This window comes from Lotus japonicus, chromosome 2 (assembly GCF_012489685.1).
Source record: "Lotus japonicus ecotype B-129 chromosome 2, LjGifu_v1.2".
Lineage (NCBI taxonomy): Eukaryota > Viridiplantae > Streptophyta > Magnoliopsida > Fabales > Fabaceae > Lotus > Lotus japonicus.
Window position 1 is genome coordinate 79,901,765 of NC_080042.1, and position 20,291 is coordinate 79,922,055.

The 20,291-nt window shown below is 36.5% G+C and overlaps 4 protein-coding genes and 1 non-coding gene across 5 annotated transcripts; 1 reads left to right on the top strand and 4 right to left on the bottom strand.

Annotated features, from left to right (window-relative positions):
* Positions 1-650: 650 nt before the first annotated feature.
* On the bottom strand, positions 651-4,524 carry LOC130740043 (AP-1 complex subunit mu-2). The gene is made up of 11 exons (XM_057592539.1): positions 4,276-4,524; positions 4,042-4,188; positions 3,883-3,945; positions 3,614-3,790; positions 3,417-3,520; positions 2,717-2,824; positions 2,508-2,604; positions 2,308-2,405; positions 1,986-2,127; positions 1,756-1,878; positions 651-1,146 (listed from the first exon to the last, which is right to left on the bottom strand). Exons 1-11 carry the CDS (start codon positions 4,402-4,404, stop codon positions 1,048-1,050), a joined length of 1,287 nt encoding a protein of 428 aa, XP_057448522.1. The 5' UTR covers positions 4,405-4,524; the 3' UTR covers positions 651-1,047.
* Positions 4,525-5,907: 1,383 nt separating this feature from the next.
* LOC130741482 (U2 spliceosomal RNA) lies at positions 5,908-6,096 on the bottom strand. The gene has a single exon (XR_009020378.1). It is a non-coding gene; the product is annotated as a U2 spliceosomal RNA (small nuclear RNA).
* A 240-nt stretch (positions 6,097-6,336) lies between these two features.
* Positions 6,337-11,478, bottom strand: LOC130735745 (lysM domain receptor-like kinase 3). The gene is made up of 10 exons (XM_057587645.1): positions 10,703-11,478; positions 9,597-9,800; positions 9,344-9,483; positions 9,143-9,232; positions 8,947-9,052; positions 7,849-8,000; positions 7,455-7,552; positions 7,165-7,303; positions 6,868-6,966; positions 6,337-6,767 (listed from the first exon to the last, which is right to left on the bottom strand). The coding sequence occupies exons 1-10, from the start codon at positions 11,370-11,372 to the stop codon at positions 6,603-6,605; spliced, it is 1,863 nt and encodes a 620-aa protein (XP_057443628.1). The 5' UTR covers positions 11,373-11,478; the 3' UTR covers positions 6,337-6,602.
* Positions 11,479-12,801: 1,323 nt separating this feature from the next.
* On the top strand, positions 12,802-14,837 carry LOC130740045 (peroxidase 57-like). The gene is made up of 2 exons (XM_057592541.1): positions 12,802-13,358; positions 13,840-14,837. The coding sequence occupies exons 1-2, from the start codon at positions 12,966-12,968 to the stop codon at positions 14,617-14,619; spliced, it is 1,173 nt and encodes a 390-aa protein (XP_057448524.1). The 5' UTR covers positions 12,802-12,965; the 3' UTR covers positions 14,620-14,837.
* Positions 14,838-15,469: 632 nt separating this feature from the next.
* On the bottom strand, positions 15,470-19,505 carry LOC130740044 (ribose-phosphate pyrophosphokinase 4-like). Its single transcript, XM_057592540.1, has 7 exons — positions 18,966-19,505; positions 17,963-18,278; positions 17,741-17,836; positions 17,381-17,449; positions 17,095-17,223; positions 16,873-16,972; positions 15,470-15,883 (listed from the first exon to the last, which is right to left on the bottom strand). The coding sequence occupies exons 1-7, from the start codon at positions 19,391-19,393 to the stop codon at positions 15,750-15,752; spliced, it is 1,272 nt and encodes a 423-aa protein (XP_057448523.1). The 5' UTR covers positions 19,394-19,505; the 3' UTR covers positions 15,470-15,749.
* Positions 19,506-20,291: the final 786 nt, after the last annotated feature.

Here is a 20,291-nt window from a genome sequence, read left to right on the forward strand (position 1 = left end):
ATGGATCATTTCATATTTCATTTTGCCTTCATATGTATAAAAAATGTAGACCATGAGATAATGTTTAGAAAAAATTTACATGTGAAGGCAAGCAAAAATCTGACATCAAAAGATGCATTCCCGATAAGCCTCATTGGATCCAATTGATGTGAATATACTTAAATTGCGAAATTTTATAATTGGATTTCAAGAGTATTCTGCATAAATAATTTTTCTAATAAATATATCCAAACATTAATCACTTAAATTTCAACTCACATTTATTATAATCAATTTTACCAAAATCAATCAATTCTAACTAAACTGATCCAAACATGCACTAAAGTGTTTACCATCTAGCCTTCTAATTTCAATTATTGCTTTTTACGAGTGAAAGGCAATAATTCCAAAATTTCATCCCCTCAGGGAAATAACTTGAACTAACATATCAAATCCAGCTTGGTAAAAAAAAGGCTCAATTCTCATGAAAACTTTTCATGGAAGCATAAAATATTAAAACTCTAATGACTACTGTTTTCCTTTCTTTAGCTTGAAATCCAGATGAAAATGGTCCATATTTCTGAAACTTACCAACAGTTTCCATCCTAAAGGAATATAGCACGATATTCATGGACGTGGATACAAATAAAGAGGTGAAATAAGATTCAATCTCAGTAATACAAAAGCTAAAATTTCTATTACAGATGTAAATCAAATATTCAAATTACAATTGGAAGATGATGGAAAAAAAATATGGAAAGATCAAGAATAAAAAGCAACAAAGGGAAAAAAGACAGATTTTCCCAACAACAGAATTGACTGAAAGGACTCTCACTGGAGGCACAGGCTCACTTGCCCATTCCTGATCTTTAGATATGAACTTTATAGACAATTAGCAACTTACAATCTGATGACAAAACAACTGATGGAGAGGGAGAAGCTAGCCGTATAAAGTCTTACTAACTTCTCCTCAGCGTCCCTCCCCCATCCACCCTTTTAGTGTTACTGATCAATGAAGATGATACAGTTATTTGGTGGGTTTCAAGCACCATAAAAAGGTATAAGATCTTAAATAAGCCTTAGTTCATACTCTCCAGCCATTGTTATGTATCTCACCCACGGAAGAGCCTGATACCCACTTTTCTCAATAATCTTCAAATATCTTACCTATAAAACCAAAACATTTACATGTTGAGTACCGACATCAAACCAACCTAAGCTTCAATTAACTGAACAACACCATCAAAATGTGAAATATTTTAATTTAACGAACACATCATGTGGTTGCCAATGTTTCAACCAGATGATCTTGTCCTACGCATTCCACATGGTTCAAACAAACTACTTCTAAAACCTATAAATCATGGATAATGGTATAAAATTATGTGTATTCTGATCCTTTTATGACGACAAGTTATTTTTTCCACTATCAATTCTTTTCTAAACATTTATGAACATTTCTTGTGAATTTCTGAATATCAACTGACCTGCTAAAACAATTGGAACTTAAAGATTCATGTAACTTACTACACTAGTGACTCGTAGAAATAATGGAAATAGCAGAGACAAATGTTCTAAAAGAACACACCTATAGGCACAGGACAGAAAGAGAGAGGGAAGGGGTGAATGATATAAATTAGATGTATAAAGGAAATATTCTCATCCAAGTTTAATCAAACTGATAGAGGCATGAAAGGAAGTGAAAATTATTTTCAATGCTGAAAAGAATAGGCTAACAATATTTGCAATATAAGAACCAGGATCATGTAGCAATACCTGTATTCCAGAAACAGTAAAATAAGGTATTTCAAATTTCACACGTATAGGAGCTTTTCTCTCAGGGGTTGCTTCCTCAGCTGTTATACTGGGAAGACGAAACTCTGCTCTTAACATATACTCCTGAAAGTTTCATAGAGGAGAACCAAATCCAACAAGTCACAATCAAGTTGAGGTATCAAGATGGGTGTCATACAATGTTTCAATGCTGTTTCCAAGAGAACTCGTACCTTGCCTCCAGGGAAGGATCGAATTTTCCAGATTAATGCATCTTTTTCAGGTGCATATGCTGCAGATCCCATTGAAGTTCGAACATTTGGATTCATTGCATCAACAGGCACAGGCAACTCAATCTCAACATTTGTGGCAGTGCTATGAAATAAATACTATTATTAGTTGGGGACATTTAGGGTAGTCTAAATTCTAGAGCAAAAACCTTATTATATAAAGTTAAGGGAAACAACGTCTTCTGTCAAAGAAAAAGAAAGAGAGGAAAAATAACAGATAAAAAAGGGAAAGTAAGAGATATAAGAAAAGAAGAAATTTCAGTACCTACGTTCCTTAAATTGACTTCTAGCTTTTACCATTATCTCAATCCGACTTTTAGAATGCTTTTCAACAGTTGCTTCCACCCAAATTAATGGCTTAACCTGAAAAAACACACGGTAGAAGAGACTTCAAATTACGTTTGTTCTCTCACTCTCTCTCTCTCAAAACAAAAACTTATTTCATATCTAGAGAAGATGATGAACCTGTGTACTGAGCCTGTATGTCATCAAATCAAATGCTCCATCAGGTGGTATGAAGGAAATTGTTCGATCATTTTCAAATCGAGCCAAACGGACACACCTTCATAAAATGACAGAAATAATTTAAGAATTAGATTTCAAGAAGAGGAAATATGCTTGAAACTCACTCTAACTGATCAGTTAGTAAAGACAAGAAAGTCAAGCAACCGTACTGGTGAAATTTGATGTCTTCCAAGTCTATCGCCTTTCCTTTGGTTGTTCTACCTTGCGCCTCTAATAATACTCTATCATTTAAGCCAAGTTTACACTCAGGCATACCACTGCATTAGATAAGCCAAGAATGGAACATATGAGTTTTCAGATAAATACTCGCATGGATGTTGATTAGATATATAGATACTTCACAGTTTAACACAATCTTCCAAACAATTCTCAATTGTAAATGTAGGGAGTAATACACACTCAGTGGTTGGACGTTTAAGCAATATATATAACAGATAGGCAATTGGCATACAAGTTTAGCACAAGCTCCTAAAGAAAGCCTCAGGAGTACAAAATGAATAAAGCAATCTGTATGAGTAATCAGTACAACTAGTATATAGGTCCAACTTGCTAATTTTATAAAGAAAGACTCAATATGAAGAATCAGTTTAGGTTTGGTTCCCTAATCCCGAACAAGTATCTCTTTAGTCCTCACCAATAACCACAAATACATGAGTAGAGACAATAACAAAAGCATCTAAAACAAATACCAGAAAACTGGGATCAGTGTGTAATAGCCGAAAAACAAACATAATAGAATTTAACTTAAGCAATCAATGCTAGCAAGCCTAGTTAGTCAGCAGCACACCTCAAACCAATAGCCTAAAATTCAATAAATCTCAAGCGAAGTTTAGAAACTAGAAAGCGAACCTCAAATAAGTTCTCATCTTGAGAGCCCCAACAACATCAGATCTAATTATTTGTCCATTGCTATTGACAAGTATGTTCACACTCTCCACCACATCCAAGAAAACCTAAACACACAATAGAAAGGTGAAATTCGGTGGCTTAGACCACGAAACTACAATTGAAACCAGTACGCATTCTTCACTTTTCCTAACAGCTACCTCATTTTTCTTGTAGCTTATCCCTTCACTGCGCCAAGACACGGCATTAGTCACAGCCATGGGAGGTCTCTGCGTAACTTCCATTCTATAAGCATCGGTCTTGATAAACTCACTAAGAATCTTCGCCTCAGTGTACTGAGGGTAGCCAAAGTCCATAATTTCATCAAGCAGTTCATACTACACAACAAAATCAAGCATCAAAATCAAAACAACACACACAAATTCAATAAATCCATTCATGAAATCGAGTTCCGCATTCGGCAATTTACCACAACGACAAAGTTATCCCTAAGTGATTCCTCTTCCAATTCTTCAAAATAATGCTTAAAAACCTGGCACAAGGACACAGATCACCCTGATCGATTATCATTTCACATAAACCTATTCAATTGACAATTTCAAAAGGTTCGAATCGGAAAAGCGCTTACGTCGACTACTCGATGGAGGAAGAAGAGGAGGCTAGCGGCATTGCAGTTTTGTCTGGTGGCTATCATGAGGTAAACATTGCTGTGCTGAACGAACATGTAGCTGATACCGTTATCGTGGACAACCGGATCTTGAGACTGCGCATCAGCCTGTGCAATGAAAAAGGGAGAATCGAAGAGTTAGGTTGTGCGAAAAATGGTGGATCGGAATGGAGGGAAGTGAAGAAGGAGTGGAACCTGTTTTTCGATGAGCTTGGTGAAGAAGCGTTCGGCGTCGAGGGCGGTGACGTCGCCGCGGTAGTCGCGCCAGATGAGGACGCGGCCTTTGATGTCGAGGAGGAACAGAGCAGAAGCTGCCCCTGCCATTGCTGCTGGAGCTGGATCCCAATTTCCAATCAGATCAACGAGCGTCACGGTGTTGAAAGAATAGGGAGAAGGAAGAGGACGAGGACTGTATCAACGACGCCGTTTCACACGAAGTTAACCAAGTTTTGCTTTATTGTTGTGGAAGCGTTTTAGCTAATAAAAAAAATTATACTAATTGAATTGCTATATCAAATTAGAAGAGTATAAGTAATTTATAAGAGTTGCTAAATCAAATTTATACATTTTTACTATTTTTCAATATTTTTTCTACTCAATTTAATTCTCCTTAAAAAACTAATATTTAATTCCAACACAACTCCAAAAATTACTTGGTTCACACAATCTACTTCACGTTTAATATTTTATGAGAATCGATATTTCGTAAGTTTGAAGCATGAGTGTAGTATGACCCAAAGTGCCTTAAAGACATTTGGGGTTCAAACACCCAGTATTATAAACTCTTCTTCAACTCTTGAATTGCCTCGTATTGGACTTGTTTATTTAACTTTCATCACTCCCCCTAAAATTTAATTGGAGTAGTTGAGTTAGACCTGCTCTTCCCATGCTTACACTCAAGCAAAACTTCAAAGACCGTCTTTGTGAGCTTTATGCTCCCTTTGCGTGAACCTAAAACCTAAAGGTCAATGACTATTTTTTCATCTTATCTGGGGATAGTGGTCTTGAAGTATGGTTGTAGTATGATCCAAAATGTTTTAATGCATTTGGAGTTTAAAAAAAGAGTCTTATAAATCCGTCTTTTTCTCTTGAACTTTCCTACATGGGACTTGTTCCTTTAAATTTCGTTAGTTAAACAACACTATAACGGTGAGAGAGTTGTTGTGAGGTTACACTTTGAAAAGCAACTCCTCGATGTAGATATTCTCCTAATATATGATTAATCATTGAGTTTCATTCTTTAGTATCTACGTGAGTACAACCCTTAATATTGATGGATAGTAAAAATGAGTTGGCCTCATAAGTGACTTCGTATAACTAGTCTAAAATGATAAGCTAAGTCGAGGAATTAGCCCACCAACTGCCTAACCTACCCTGCTTTAACCCGCTAAATGGGGGTTGAATGCGAGACCAAACTTTTTCCTTGTAAAAAAGCTTAATAAATACCAATAATTATCATTAAGTTCTTTCTCTAAATTAGTTTATAAATTATTGATAAATGTATTTATAAAATGTTTTTTCATATTTTTTTATATTTTTTAAATGGGTTTTAAAATATTATAAAATTAAGCAGCTTTGTAAAAAAAATTAGCAGTTTTATCGTTGTTGTTCAAAATTAATTGAAGGCAACCCAATTCAATTTCTTTGTTTTGTTGTTTAATCCTTTATTAAATCACCAATGGGTTATTAGTGTTCCTTCTACGATGAAAAAAATGTGAAGATTTGAAAATTTTAAACTTGGGCAACATGGCGAATGCCAGTTCCAATCGAAAGGAATGGGCCCAATATCAATATGAGAAGCCCAGAGTCAAAATTTTAACTGATTTGGTGGGATGCGCCAGGCCCGTGCAATAGTGCAACGCATGGGCGACAATCGAGAGCCCCAGCAGCAAGCTACTGAGATAGGCCCTCACCCTTAAAAAATTAATTTAATATCGTGTGGGCCATTGGCCCACATATCAGATATTAAACTGATAAAAACAGATACTACACTTGATCTTAGCCAAAGAAAGGTATGCTTCATATCGTTCAGGAACTCAGCTTTTATAACCCAAGTTAACCTGCTTGCCCATTGTTTTGGTCAGTGTGGGACTTTGCTTCAGATATTGCTTAAACTGAATAACACAGAGTTTAGCAACCAAGTCTATCAGATATATATAACTGGTTTCAACACTTAATCATCTTTGTGTATCTTACCACCTAGTAGCTTTGTATATGCCATAGTTAAGCTAGAGATAAAACTGTTAATTTGTCTCCTCACATAACTAGTTATACATTTCAATTTTTTCAACAAAATGTAGTTAGCATTGACAATTTTTTGTTACAATAACAACTCATTAACCCGATCTCATCCTATATATAATTGTCTATCAATCATTATATGTACTCCTAATAACTTGTTATGAACTCAAGTGGCAGCAGTTTTGAACAAGGATTGGATTAAATACAAAAGATTAAGATATTAAGGCAGCAAGAGAAGGCTCTTAATAGACAATTCTTAATTAGTAAAGAGTAGTCTTCATTCATCTTCCATCAAATACCCCGCTGAAGACTTGGCTGTCTCCGCCAAGTGATGCTTCCCACTCTATCGAGGACATTATAATCTTTGACAATTTCACAACGATCTCACTCATTTCAGGCCTGTCCACCGGATTTTCGCGCAAGCACCAGTGTGATAGTTCTGCCATCTGCAGTATTCATATCAAAATGAAGCATACATTGGCACATAGATATATAATTAGAAAACCAACATTATCGGCAAAATAGAAGATGTAGATTGAATCTTACATTGTAGACATCTTCCATAGGATAGCTACGTTGTAGATTCCCATCCACGGTAACTTCTAAAGCAGTCTCAGGGTTATCTTCTTGAAATATTTGGTTAACCTGAATGAGATGAAAAGAAAGATCAGATTTCTTTCCTTTAATTACAAAAGATGTGTAAGAGTATTGAGTAAACTGCAGAGTTAGATCTATGTGAATAAAAGTAAACTTCACTTTTGGTGAATGACTTTTTGGATGTCTTATATAATACTTTCAAGCCCCATCTATATTTTCTTTTCTCTCAAACAAGAGTTAACTTACAACTGCAACAAGTGATCTCATATTGTTGGCTTCTTGGTTGTCACGAAATAGTGCACGTTTCCCTGTTATCAACTCTAACATAACCACCCCAAATGCAAATACATCAGTTTTTACTGTCACTTGAAGCTCCTTTAGAGATCTAAAAGGGAAAAAAAGTAATGATATCAGAAGCAATATTAACTGTGAAGTAATTTATTTTGCTTGAGTTTAAGAAGATTAATGGCAGTGAGGAAATTTGTTTCTGTTGAATGCACCAAGATCTAGTTATAATTGAAAAGGATGAAACCTACTCTGGTGGAAGATAGCCTGGTGTTCCAACAAGCCTTGTTGCTATGAATTCTTCATCATTGGTTCGTTCTACTAGCTTTGCAAGCCCAAAATCTGCTACCTACATATGAAATCAAATGCTTTGGTATGAAAAGAAGTAGAAAGACCTCGATTCAACATTACTTGCTTAACTTGATTTTACTAATAAATCAAATAAATTCATGTCCAGCAAGTGTATTAACTTGATTTTACTAGTATAATGTTTTAAGACCATCTTTTCTTGTTATCATTAGGCAAGTAGGCAACTGACTTACATAGTTGTTTCTTGCAGGTTAGCATGCCTTAGATATGTATAATGATAACTAGTTCATAAAACTAAAAAAAATCAGGACAGACTAAGAAATCAAGGAAAAATACCTTTGCTCTGAGCTTCTCATCAAGAAGAATATTACTAGTCTTTATATCGCGGTGCACATACTGTGCTTTTGTGTAATCATGTATGTATTCAATACCTTTTGCTGAATCCAGTGCAATTTGAATCCTAGCACACCAAGAAAGAGGCTGGTGACCTGTTCCAGTACCACAATTTAGATTTCTTGACATAAACATGAGAGAAATGTTAGTTTTTTTTCTTTGGCTTAATTGCAACTTTGGTCCCTGACGTTTACCAATTCCACAATTTTAGTCCCCCGCCTAATTTAATTACACGGATGGTCCCTGACTTTGCTGCCCGTCTGCAATGTTGGTCCTGCCGTTTATTTGTTAACGGAGGAGGCTTACGTGGATGTCCAATTGGAGAGAGAAAGAAGGACTGAAGAGAGAGGGAAACACGTGAGTTGCACGTGAGACCTGCAACGGTCATCTTCTACCCTCTTCCTCCTTAAAAAACAGAGCACCGTGAGGAAGATGTTTCGAAGCTTGAGATTTAGCGAAAAGGAAGAGATAAAGAACGAACGAGTCCCTAGAGGCGAGGAAGAAGGCTGAATCAGTTGCTGGTCTCTTTCTCTCTCTAATTCAACTTCCACATCAGCTAAGTGACCATCCACGTAAACCTCCTCCATTAACAAACAAACGGTAGGACCAACGTTGCAGACTGCCAGCAAAGTCAGGGACCATCTGTGTAATTAAAATAGGTGGGGGACTAAAATCGTGGAATTGGTAAACGTCAGGGACCAAAGTTGCAATTAAGCCTTTTTCTTTTACTTACAGAAATGTAGTACAACGACATTAGTGGCATGTTGAATCGAACTTTCGTTCAATGGTCTTATTAAGTATAAACAACAATTGATGTCAATTCTATATAACATGCTTCCTAGTGTTTCAGAAAATAATCTATTTTTCATTCTTTCATGAGTTAAAAAATCAATATATGAGGCTGCAATTACCATAAAAACTATCATCTATGATATGCTTTGTTTGGAGGTCTGGTCTTGTAGCCTTTATGGCATTTTAGAACATTTCTAAAAGCCAGAAGGTTTGCATTTTGCAGGCAAATAGATCTTAGAGCCAATTTACCTTTCAGTAAGGGATCATGAAGATGTTCACTGAGAGATCCATTGGGCACATACTCATACACCAAGTAAAGGTGGTCATCTCCGCTGGCATATCCTAATAACTCCACCTGAAACAGTGATTACATCTATAATATAATCAAACAAAATGAGATGATCAAGCCTCTGTCCAAAATAACTTCATCAGAGATGTCACTTACAATGTTAATGTGATGGATCTTACACAAGGCCTTGAGTTCTGCATAGAATTCTTTGGATTTGTTAGATTTCATCTTCTTTATAGCAACCTCCTGAAAATCAAAATAGCTATTATTCTTCAATGCTTTGTTGCAGCATGAAAAAGAAATGCTAGCATGGGGAGGACCATTAAAGAATGTAGGTGGGATTTCCATAATCCATACCTTCTCCCCTAACACTCCAAAATACACTGTTCCATATCCACCGACTCCAATCCTTCGAGTTTCATCGAAGTCATTAGTAGCTTGTTCAATCTCCTCAAGAGTATAAATTACTGGTCTTTCTGAGTCAAATGATGTCGCATCTGCATCAATATTTTCCATGAATAAGCAGCAATCTTCCTCTCAGTTTCCTTGCATGTAGAGCTATTAACCTAATGCTGAAATTTTAGTATTTTTCAAATATTACTTTTGTTACCTTCCATGTATTCTTTGTGAAAGTCGCGGTTCATTAAGGAACTAGTTCTTTTGCCGATTGATCTTTTTGAGATAGCGCGTGGATCATCTTTGCAGGTTTCATAGGATCTATTTCTCCTGACGATAAGAATGATCAAGGTAATAATTGAAAGTAATATCACACCCGCTAAGATGCCAATAATTTTCTCCAGCTTGTGTTTATTTTCTGCAAACAACAACAAAACAAAGCATGATAAATTAAGAGTGCCTGCTAGCAAAAATGAAACTATCTAAACTTTAAACTTCACCTGGTCTATGAACACTGAACAGCAATTGGTGAAAGGTTACCAATTTCGATGATTGATGCATGAGAAACATTTATCTGATGATGTTGAAATTAGATGATTGAATGACTAGTCATCTATATTTGGCCATAATTGTGATGCAGGTTTTGGGCAGATGGTAGCATCAAAATAGAAGTATTGATCAATCAAAGATAACCCCTTGTAATTTTATAAAATCTTCCTAACAACAGCTGAGGTTGTTACCTAAAGATAAAAGTTCTACTATAGGAATCAGCTTTCAAATCGAATTATGTGCATGTTTTAATTCACATTCAGATCTTTCAAAATCAATTCCGCTACCACAAAAGCAACTATGACTAGCTTCTCCCATAATCAATTCTCGTTTACCGTGTATCCAAACATGCACCATAACAATGCAATTGGCTCAGTCCAAAACATGCTGAAATCAATGCGAACTCAATGCAGTTGTAAGTATATGAATTTGGATCATCATGCAGTTCACTAAACAAGTGCTTGTTTGCTTCCGTGGCGGCACACACTCTGACAGTGTGTTCATTGGTTGTGTCACATAATTCAAAGCACGGTAACTCCATAAGATACAATTTGTGCCTTCTTCCAATAAGTAATTCTAGGGCTTTCTATCGCAGAACCAAACGCGATATGAGGCATGTCCAAGGCATAAGTAAAAAAAAAAAAATAGTCTCACTTAATTAACATGATTTTGCTTCTGAATGTGGGAAAGGAACATGTACTCCAAAACATTGTAAATATGTGAATGCCATGCATATTCAAATCTGGGGACAGGTTAAGAAATAGAACTCACCTTTTCCATGGGAAATTGGATTCAACTCCTTGGGAACATATAACACCCAACCAACATCTATGAATGTGGGATTCGGAGCCATAACTGAGTTCACACTCACCATGCCTTCAACCGTAGCATTTAGCAAAAGAGCAATTGATAATGGTGTATCATTCCTTTGAACTGTGTATGTGACGACAATTTGAGAGCCACTTTCTGAACACCCACAAGGAATATGTATTGTCATAGTCTCATTTGGAACCACCAAATCTTCATTCACAGGCCAAGCTTGTCCACTATAGAACAGGTTCTGAATATCCACAAAACTGTCATTAACCTTAACCTTGTAGGATGTATGATAGAAATATCCATTAAGGCCATTGGTGTTTCTGCAAGTACAAGGCACTGAGACAAGGTAATCTTGCTTGGTACCGCGAGTTATTGGCTTGATTCGGGAGAGATTAACCGAGTAAAAGCGGGCTATTTCTTCGACCTTGAGACCGATGCTTATGTGGTAGAGCAAGGAATTGCATGTTCTGATCTTTGTAGAGCAGTTAAAAGGTTCCATGTAAGTTGTTTTGGATGAAACTTCAAGGGAAAACACACTTGCAAATGAAGCTGCAGCCATTAGAGTAAGGAGAACACATAGAGGATGAGTTAGAGAAGCCATAGTTGTGAAATCATAAAACATTTTCTTCAATGCAATGAGGAAGTTTCAAAACCATGATGTAGCTTCTCTTAACATCATTTAGTTGTTTGTAGCTGCTTTCAAGAAACAGGAACATCCTAACTCACCAAGATTAATTGATATTAATTACCTGGATCCTTTTTCTTATAGGTTCCGAATTTACATATTACGATGAGTCCATGAATGATGATGATTAGAATAAAGTTTTTTTTGTGCCTCTTATACTTGTCTGTAAGGGCAGGGTATCTTTTGTGGGATCTCAGACGGCTATAACAATGACAAAAATTATACCTCCAGTTGAAGATAAAAGTCACAGACTGTTCCACCACTTCAAAAAACTACAATTGTATGGTGCCATTGGTCAAGCATACACTAGCAATTTTTTTGGAGTTGATCATTATTCATTATGATTTTAACTAGTTTAATGACACTTCTATGACGTTGCACTATCATAGGCACCAAAAATTAGTGATGTGATGAGAAGTTTTTTTTTCCTTGAAGTCTGGTGTGAAGAATGAATAGCTTTTATTAATTTAAAAAGAATGTGGCAATAATCTGATTGTCTATGTTTTTATTCGTGTGATTCATAGTCATAAGAATAAAAAGTAAAATGTCATGTTCGAAGCTAACACTCCTAAAACTTATAAAATATAAAGTAAAGTTTTCTAATTGTTTTTATCTATGTTGTTTTCATGTTTTTTTGGTGTAGGTGAAAATAACAAATTTTGAACCGTTTAGAAGTGAGATAACTCATATATTTAATGTTTTAAGTGAAAAATGTGGTGTTTAATCCATGTGATTTGTTCTTTTGTCTAATGTGGAGATCCGTGCAGTTTGAATCAATTCTTTTGACTCAACTCTAGTACCATATCCGATTGTTGGTTTGACTATGAGGATGACTCTTTAAAAGTCTTCATAACAATGTGGTGACTAGGCGGTGTGTTCCGTTGGTAGAGAGTTAACCCAATAACAATGCAACTATTTAAAGACTTTCGCTTGAGATATACTAGCATTTGAGGGAGAAATTGTTGAGTATTAAGTTGAGTAAGTTGAGAAAAAATCAATCCACAGTTTGTGCGGAAATCATATATTCATAAGTTTGACATTTATACCTTTATTTTAACACGGACCATTTTTATTTTGTTTTTCTGGTATTGTACAGTTTTGCAGGCGCACCGTTTTTTGCTTTCTTTAGAAACAAACAAGTAATTTCCCATATCAATTTGTTCTCTTACTCACAACAAGAAAAATACAGGGAGAAAAAAACACAGGTTTAGAAAGCTGCTTGACTCGTTAATGTTGGCCTAACTTCCATTTCAACGGATGAACAATCAACTAGCAAATTTAGGTTCAAACTAATAATAGAAACACCATCAAACTCTTAATGTGCATGTTCTAAATCCAATTTGTCTCAAACCTACCTGAACTGAATTGACAACAAAACTATATTAAGAACCAGCTTCTACATTGATCAAACCATCTGTCTGTCCATAATAATAATAACAAACACAACACCAAGTTATAAAAGGTTCTCATACCTCTTTGTCCTCTTTGGTTCTCCTGTGACCCCCCACAACTGAGTTTTTTTTGTTAACAATGAAAATGGCAAGGATCATCCTTACCACCCTTTTCCTCTCCAACCTGCTCCTCGTTCCTTCAATAGCTTTTCCATTTCGGGAAGGAGGCGAGGGGGGCTTATTAGGACTTCAAAACGGGAATTTTCTAGGATTTCCATTCCCATTTCGACCAATTCAAGATCAGGACCCACCAAAGAATGAACAGCAGGAGAAGCCAGAGGAAGTTCAAAAGCCACAGGAATTTCAAGACCAGCCCAATACTATCAATCCCAATCTCAGGGAAGGATTCTACAGCGACAGCTGCCCCAATGCTGAGAAAATCATCGCTGACGCATTCGCCGAGATTGTCAGGACCAATCCAAAGGCAATGGCCAACATTCTTCGTCTTCAATTCCACGACTGCTTCGTTGTGGTAAGCTTCATTTTCAAAAAAAAACTATTAGAAATCTTACATTGACTAAAGATATGGCTAAACTAATCCTTATAAAGGATTGAGCAGAAACCATCATTTCTATGTTGTGACCGGTTAGGCTTGGTTGATTTTGTAAGAAGAAAAAAAAAGGTTCCACGGGTGTGTTCATTGATTAGTACACCTCCGGTGCTAAAAAGGTTGGGACCGTGGTCGTCTGCCGGCCCATAAAACCTCAGAGGTCTAACTTGAATAATAAAAACATCCTTATTGTTTCTTAATTAGTCATGTCATAATAAGGGTTTGTAATAGCTAACACATACACATATGACATAAATCAAATTAATATCCTCCCATGATAAAATTTCACATAATGCTGGATGTCTGTTGGTTGTCTGTAATGTGTGGAATTCTGCGAATCATTATACTTTTCAATTCTAAACAAAGATGACTAAGATTTTTTTTTTGCCATGATGCAAAACAGGGGTGTGATGCATCGATCTTGCTAGACTCCACACCAAATGGTGACAATGTGGAAAAGAGTTCATTTTTTAACGGTATACTCCTGAAAGGTCCTGATCTGGTTGATGATATCAAGAGCAAATTAGAGGAAGAATGCCCTGGAATCGTGTCCTGCGCTGACACGATGGTGTTCCTGAGCTTCGAGGCGATGGCACTGGCGGGAATGCCCCGCCAGAAACCGCTCGGTGGTCGCAGGGACTCGCTCTACTCCCTCGCGACCGTAGTGGATGACAACAACCTACCAATGCCGAACTGGTCAGCAGATAAGATGGTAGAGCTCTTCCAGAGGAAAGGGTTCAGCCCAGAGGAAATGGTGATCTTGTTGGGAGCACATTCCATTGGTGCAGCTCACTGTGATATTTTCATGGACAGGGTGTATAACTTCAAGAACACTAACAAACCAGACCCTGCTCTGCGACCACCCTTCCTTAATGAACTCAGGCAGATTTGTTCCAACCCCGGGACACCGCGGTACAGGAACGAGCCGGTGAACTTTGACAACACGCCGACGGTGATGGACAACCTCTTCTACAGGGACTTGGTTGACAAGGGGAAATCATTGCTCCTAACTGATGCGCATTTGGTGACTGATCCAAGGACTGCACCTACTGTGGGGCAAATGGCTGATGATCAGGCATTGTTCCACAAGAGATTTGCTGAGGTGATGACTAAGTTGACTTCCTTGAACGTGTTGACAGGGAATGATGGAGAGGTGAGGAAGATTTGCAGGGCAACCAATTAACATGTGTCTTCGCCACTCCCTCCTCGCCTTGATGATGATCATGTTTGACTAAATTTGTTATTCTTTTTGTTTTATTGATGTACTGATAGAGATAATGATGATCTTTTCCTATCTCAAGTATCAATAATTCAATGACATAAATTCTATGAGCAAATTCTATATGTAATCATGTGATGGAGGAACAAATACTCAAACAGATGAATACTGTAATTCACTAATTCCACATCGTTTTAGGCATCAAAGGTGCTTGTTCATAAACCGTGAAGACAAAATTATAATTATAATAAATCAATTTTAATTTGGAAGATATGGTCAATTGAACATTTGAAACAATAAAATCATCCAATGGGCTAGGGTAGCTTGGTTGTTGGTCCAAACCAAAGATAACTAACTATCTAAGGATCCTAACCCTGGCTTCCAAAACCATCATGCAAGAGCGAAACGATGATGATGATGTTCCTGAAACCCTCTTGTCATACTCTGAAACCTTTGATTTACATTGGCGCCGCTGCCGCCATTCACCATACGATTCACATATTTACTACATCTGAACCCTTTCGGCAGTCCTTGGCAGTTAGGAGGCTGCGAAAAAGGCTTTGGTGTCAGATTATGGACAAAGCGACTTACATTTTAGGATTAAAAAAAAAAACTCAAAAAAGTAACTTACAAATGGGGACGAAGGGAGTAACAAAGTTTAGGACATAGTGGAATTTCCAGAAGGTTTTAAAAGAGTTGGAACTATTCCAATTAAAAAAGGGGGTCATACTTAGCCTTTAGCCTTATGAAAACATGACAAACCCATCTGCAACATATTCTAACCACAGGGGCCTAAAGTACATAATTATTTTTAGCACAATAATATTCTGAGTTATCATTAAGTAACAGATTCGAGCATGAAAGCAACTTGAAGATGTTGCAGAAATAACCTTAGCACAACTTTATGATAAAGTCAAGAAGGGAGACTGTATTACAGATGAACAAATTTTTGCCGTCTTTTATTCTCTTGCATCGCAAGTATTAGTTTCTCTATAAGCCGCTCACTAAAATAGCTCGACTTTGACTATCACTAATAACCTTAACCGGGTCTTTATTTCTCTTGTCCATTTTATTTTGAGGATACTACATTTCTGTCAGATTTGGAGACTGGCTGATATAGAGCTTGCAAGGCTGAGAACTTCAAATGGTGGCCTATTCAACACCTCCTTCACTGTCAATGGGCATGAATCTGTGATCCAGAAGTAAGTGAATGCAGTCTCTGGATGCCCTGTGCATGAAATGAAAAGTCAGAAATGGATGAAGTTGAGTAAGGAAAGTGTAAACTGTATATTGATGCAAAAATTGAAAACCAGGTTAACACATTTAAGTTTTTCTTTCTCCATTCCTTTCAAGTAAGAGTAGTTGAAATTCAATAGCAATTGCTGAAAGCAATAGCTGAAAGCAATACTAGATTTATGAGGGAAGATTAAATAAGACAGAATGGTTTTATAATAGTGTGAGTGAAAGCATCTTCTCCCAATATGTTGAAACTATCCCAAACAAAGCTAACCAAAAATCCAGTGGTAGGCCATCTAAATGCCACAAGTGGAACAGTAAAGGTGATAGGTACCAACAATGATAACAAGAAATACTGAATTTTTTGAAAACTACACAAACTCCCGGGTATTCAAGAGACCCGGACTCTCCCCTAAAGACCCAGAGATTTCAATTTTTCGCCTATTTATAGCCTATCACCTTTACTCTCTATTTATCTCTTAACTAACTAACCAAGGGGGTTTGCTAACTAACTAACTAACTAACTAACTAAAGGGTTGTTACCTATCAGGATGTACTGACATCAATTATCAATGGCAAAACTAGAAGGGGGTTGTATAACAAGAAAATCACTTTGAAAATATGATCTATGATCTTAAAAGGAAGGTGATCGAAAATCCCTTCTATGTTTAGCATGTTTGTGTTGAAAAACAAATTAAAGGTCTCAGGCTTGAGGGATCTTGAAGAAAAATGATATATGACCACAGAATGCTTATAGAAGACAATGACATTTAACTATTTAAGGCCCACTCAAAAGAAAACTCCAGAAGAATTACAATATATTAAATTAAAGTAAGAAAACTGGTTATCATGTTTTTTAATTTTATAAATAATAAAATGATGAATTAGCATCATTAACTTATTAATATTTCAGGTGAACTTATTTTCCTTCATACAAATAAGAGGCAATGAACATGGCTGAATGAGTAAAGTAAGCAATACCCCCATCATCATGTCCAAAGCGTTCCCATGATTTATTTGGAAATATGCCATGAGTCACATAAGCACTAATCTTTGCTGCTCCATGAGCCGCCAAAACTTTCTGAAATATGATACAAGTTATCAAAATAAAACAGAGGGCCCTTTTAAGAAATAAAGCATCAAAAGTCAAACATTTCCAACTAATGTGGCAGGAAAGAGTTCACATATACAGATGTTCTATACCTGGCATTCTATCAGGGTTCCACCTGATTGAACCAAATCATCAACAATGACAATATGCCGGCCCTTAGGATCTCCCTCCTTAATACGGACTATCCGTTGATCACCTTCCCGAACTTTTGCACAAACTACCTGCATATGAGTCATGTAAGTGCTAATGGATGGAAAATGGAATTATTGCTGCAAGTCAGTACTTGTTGACATCAATAGCTGCTAGGCTAGTACCGATATGATATTTACGGCTTTTGCTAAATTTGAGAAATACTGTTATATCAACATTATGCAATACCGTTGGAAAATGCTGCAGTTGCTTATGAAACCGTTTCCAAGCACCATCATCAGGAAAGGCAATTGATATCTGTTTAAGAAGAAAACAAGTGTTGTCAATCAATATCTATAATAGCTTTGTTCCAAATATAAATAGAAAAATATTCATCTGGAGAGTGGAGTGTTGACTAACAGGTGAAATATGAGAAGAAAGATTAAAAATGTCAGGATACTTGTCAATTTGATTGTTGCACATTAATTAGCTCATGGTAATTACCATGATCACAAGCACTCTGGAGAAAATAGAACACATACAAAATACTAAATAAAACACAGAGCCACACAGAACGACAGAAGAAATAAATACAAGTGAAAACCTCACGTTGTTAGAATCAGGGAGATCCTGAAGCCTTCTTTTAAGCAATGGTATGCCACTCTCAAAGCATGGTAAAATGTTATCACCAAAGTAAAATCTCTCCTGCATTACAACAAATAATCAAATAATTATGGCCAGAAAATTTGACGATTGACAAATAAAGACAGGGAAAACATGATATGAACCAATCAACAACAAATGTAAAAGGAAATTCTACCAATACTATACCTGCAAGGCATGAATATCAAATGTCACCAAACTTGTAGGCCCTCCCCTAGAAATCGGTATGTTTGACAAAAGCCTGGCCAAAGTGAAAGCAGTGGCAATGTCTCCTTCATCCTCCATACGTTCCGAAGTGCCAGTTGGGAAAAACGGAAGAACAAGGGTAAACGATGCAACAAACAACTTTGGCAACGCGTAAATGACAGGAATCTGCTCAAAGATTACTGCAGGTGAGCTGAAAGAGGCCAGGAAAGCTACATGCTGCCCACGAATGCCTTGAGCATTCGGAATGAAGATGTTTGGGAAGCCATCAGGAAACTTGCTGAAGTTTTCAGTTGCACATAGCATATATTTTTAGTAAAAAACACAAAGAAGCTAGAAAATAAAGAAAGAACAACCAAAAAACCAACCTACCACAGTGCATGTTTAGATACACAGTGGAAAAGAGTAATGATTCACTTACAACTCACTTTCTCTTCCATCTCATTTTCACTCTTTTTTCTTTCTATCTCTCTCTACATTTCCTATCATATCACTCATTTCTCTCTCTTTTCTTCCTATTTTATCGAGTGGAGGTGGAAAAGGCATGTGAGGAAACTATTATTCCAGTGGAAAAGCAGGTTTATCCAAAATTTGGACAAAAGCAGCTTCCCTTAGTTTTCCACTACGTATCTAAACATGCACATACTGTATCCAAACAAGCACATGGTAACATGTTTTAATTAACCTATGGCATCAATATTCATAATGTTGCAGCTAAAAAGTAAAATCAACAGTTCCAAATCTACTCTGCTCATACCAAAAGGGAATAATAGAAATCTCTATAACCGTAATGGGCATTTCCAAGTTCCAAAATTTCAACCAAAATGACATCAATTCCAGCATGACAGAGCAATTTAGCTAAATGGGTATGCAAAATATTGAACTAAACGATAAGAGATTACCACATTGGTCAAAATTGAAAGATGCAGTGTGAATGATGAGAACGAAAAATGGAAAATGAACGAACCCCCAAGAGATGGAGCGAAGTTCAATGGCATCAGAATCAGCAGCGATTTTATCAGCAAGAGCTTTGGTTTCAGGACAGTAAAACAGCACAACCTTCTTGGCATTCTTGGTTTGAAGCCCTGAAGCGGAGCTAGCAGCAGAGGCGGAGAGCAATGAAGAAGAAGAAGAAGAAGAAGAAGAAGAAGAGTTGTTGTTGTTGTTGGTGTTGTGAATGGAGTCTTTGTTGCTCATGTCGGAGACGCGCTCAATTGTCCAGTTACGGTGGCTGTCGAAGCTTTTGATCTCACACCGCAGAGTCAAGTGTCTCGAATTGGAGCAGAAAGCGCTGTTGTTGTTCGAGGGAAGAGAAAGTGGAGAGTGAAAGAGTCGCAGTTTGAGGGATTTGGTTGAAGGAAGCGATGAAGACGGAGGGGGTGGCGGGGCCGCCATTGTCGGCGGTCACCACCTGCTTACACCCAAAGATCGGTTTTCTGGTTCCGCTTTGGAGACTTTAATGATAATTAAATGTATAGCGGCTAACTTTGCTACAAATACTCCTCTTAACCCATGATTCATTTTTATTATACAAAATCATTCATTTAGAGTATTTATCATTTAGCGATTTAGAGTTCGATCACTGCTCCCCTCACTTTATAATTAAAAAGTGAAATTTAAGCACATGTTATGTGAGCATGTGTATTTATCTATGCTTCAGGTCTAAAGAGTTCTTGCGTGAGAAAGCATGTTAAAATATTATGTAAAATCATTCATTTAGCTTTTACATAATAGTTTAAATTTTGAAATAAGTGGTTGTTTGATATTTTGAAAGGTAACATGATTATTATAATTTCATATATTCCATGAGTATATATTTTTTATGGATAGAAGGTGTAAATTAGTTCGCCTCTCATCATTATTACGGGTCAAGATCTATTTGTGGCATAATAGGTTGTTTACAGAGATATTTATAGATCAACTACTAACACAACTCTCAAATGAGTAGTGGATGATCTGTTTTTGTCAACTAAGTCAAAAATGTGTTGTTTTTCTCATGGTTATATAGAATTAACTTTTTATTGTAAGAGTTAATTTTTTGGTATTTAATTTTTTCTTACAATTGAACAATTCTGGTTTAAAAATTAAATTATGTAATGAAACTACAAATTTTAACTTCTACTTAACAATTTTGGGATTTCAGTTTGATTTTAAATATTATCTTGTAAAAGTATCTAAATGTATCTAAACAAAAAAATATTTCAATTTCAATGGTACCTACATTATCGTGAATCCAAGGCTGACTTAATTGAATAGTTATCTATCACATGAGAGAGGTTTGGGACCAAAACCA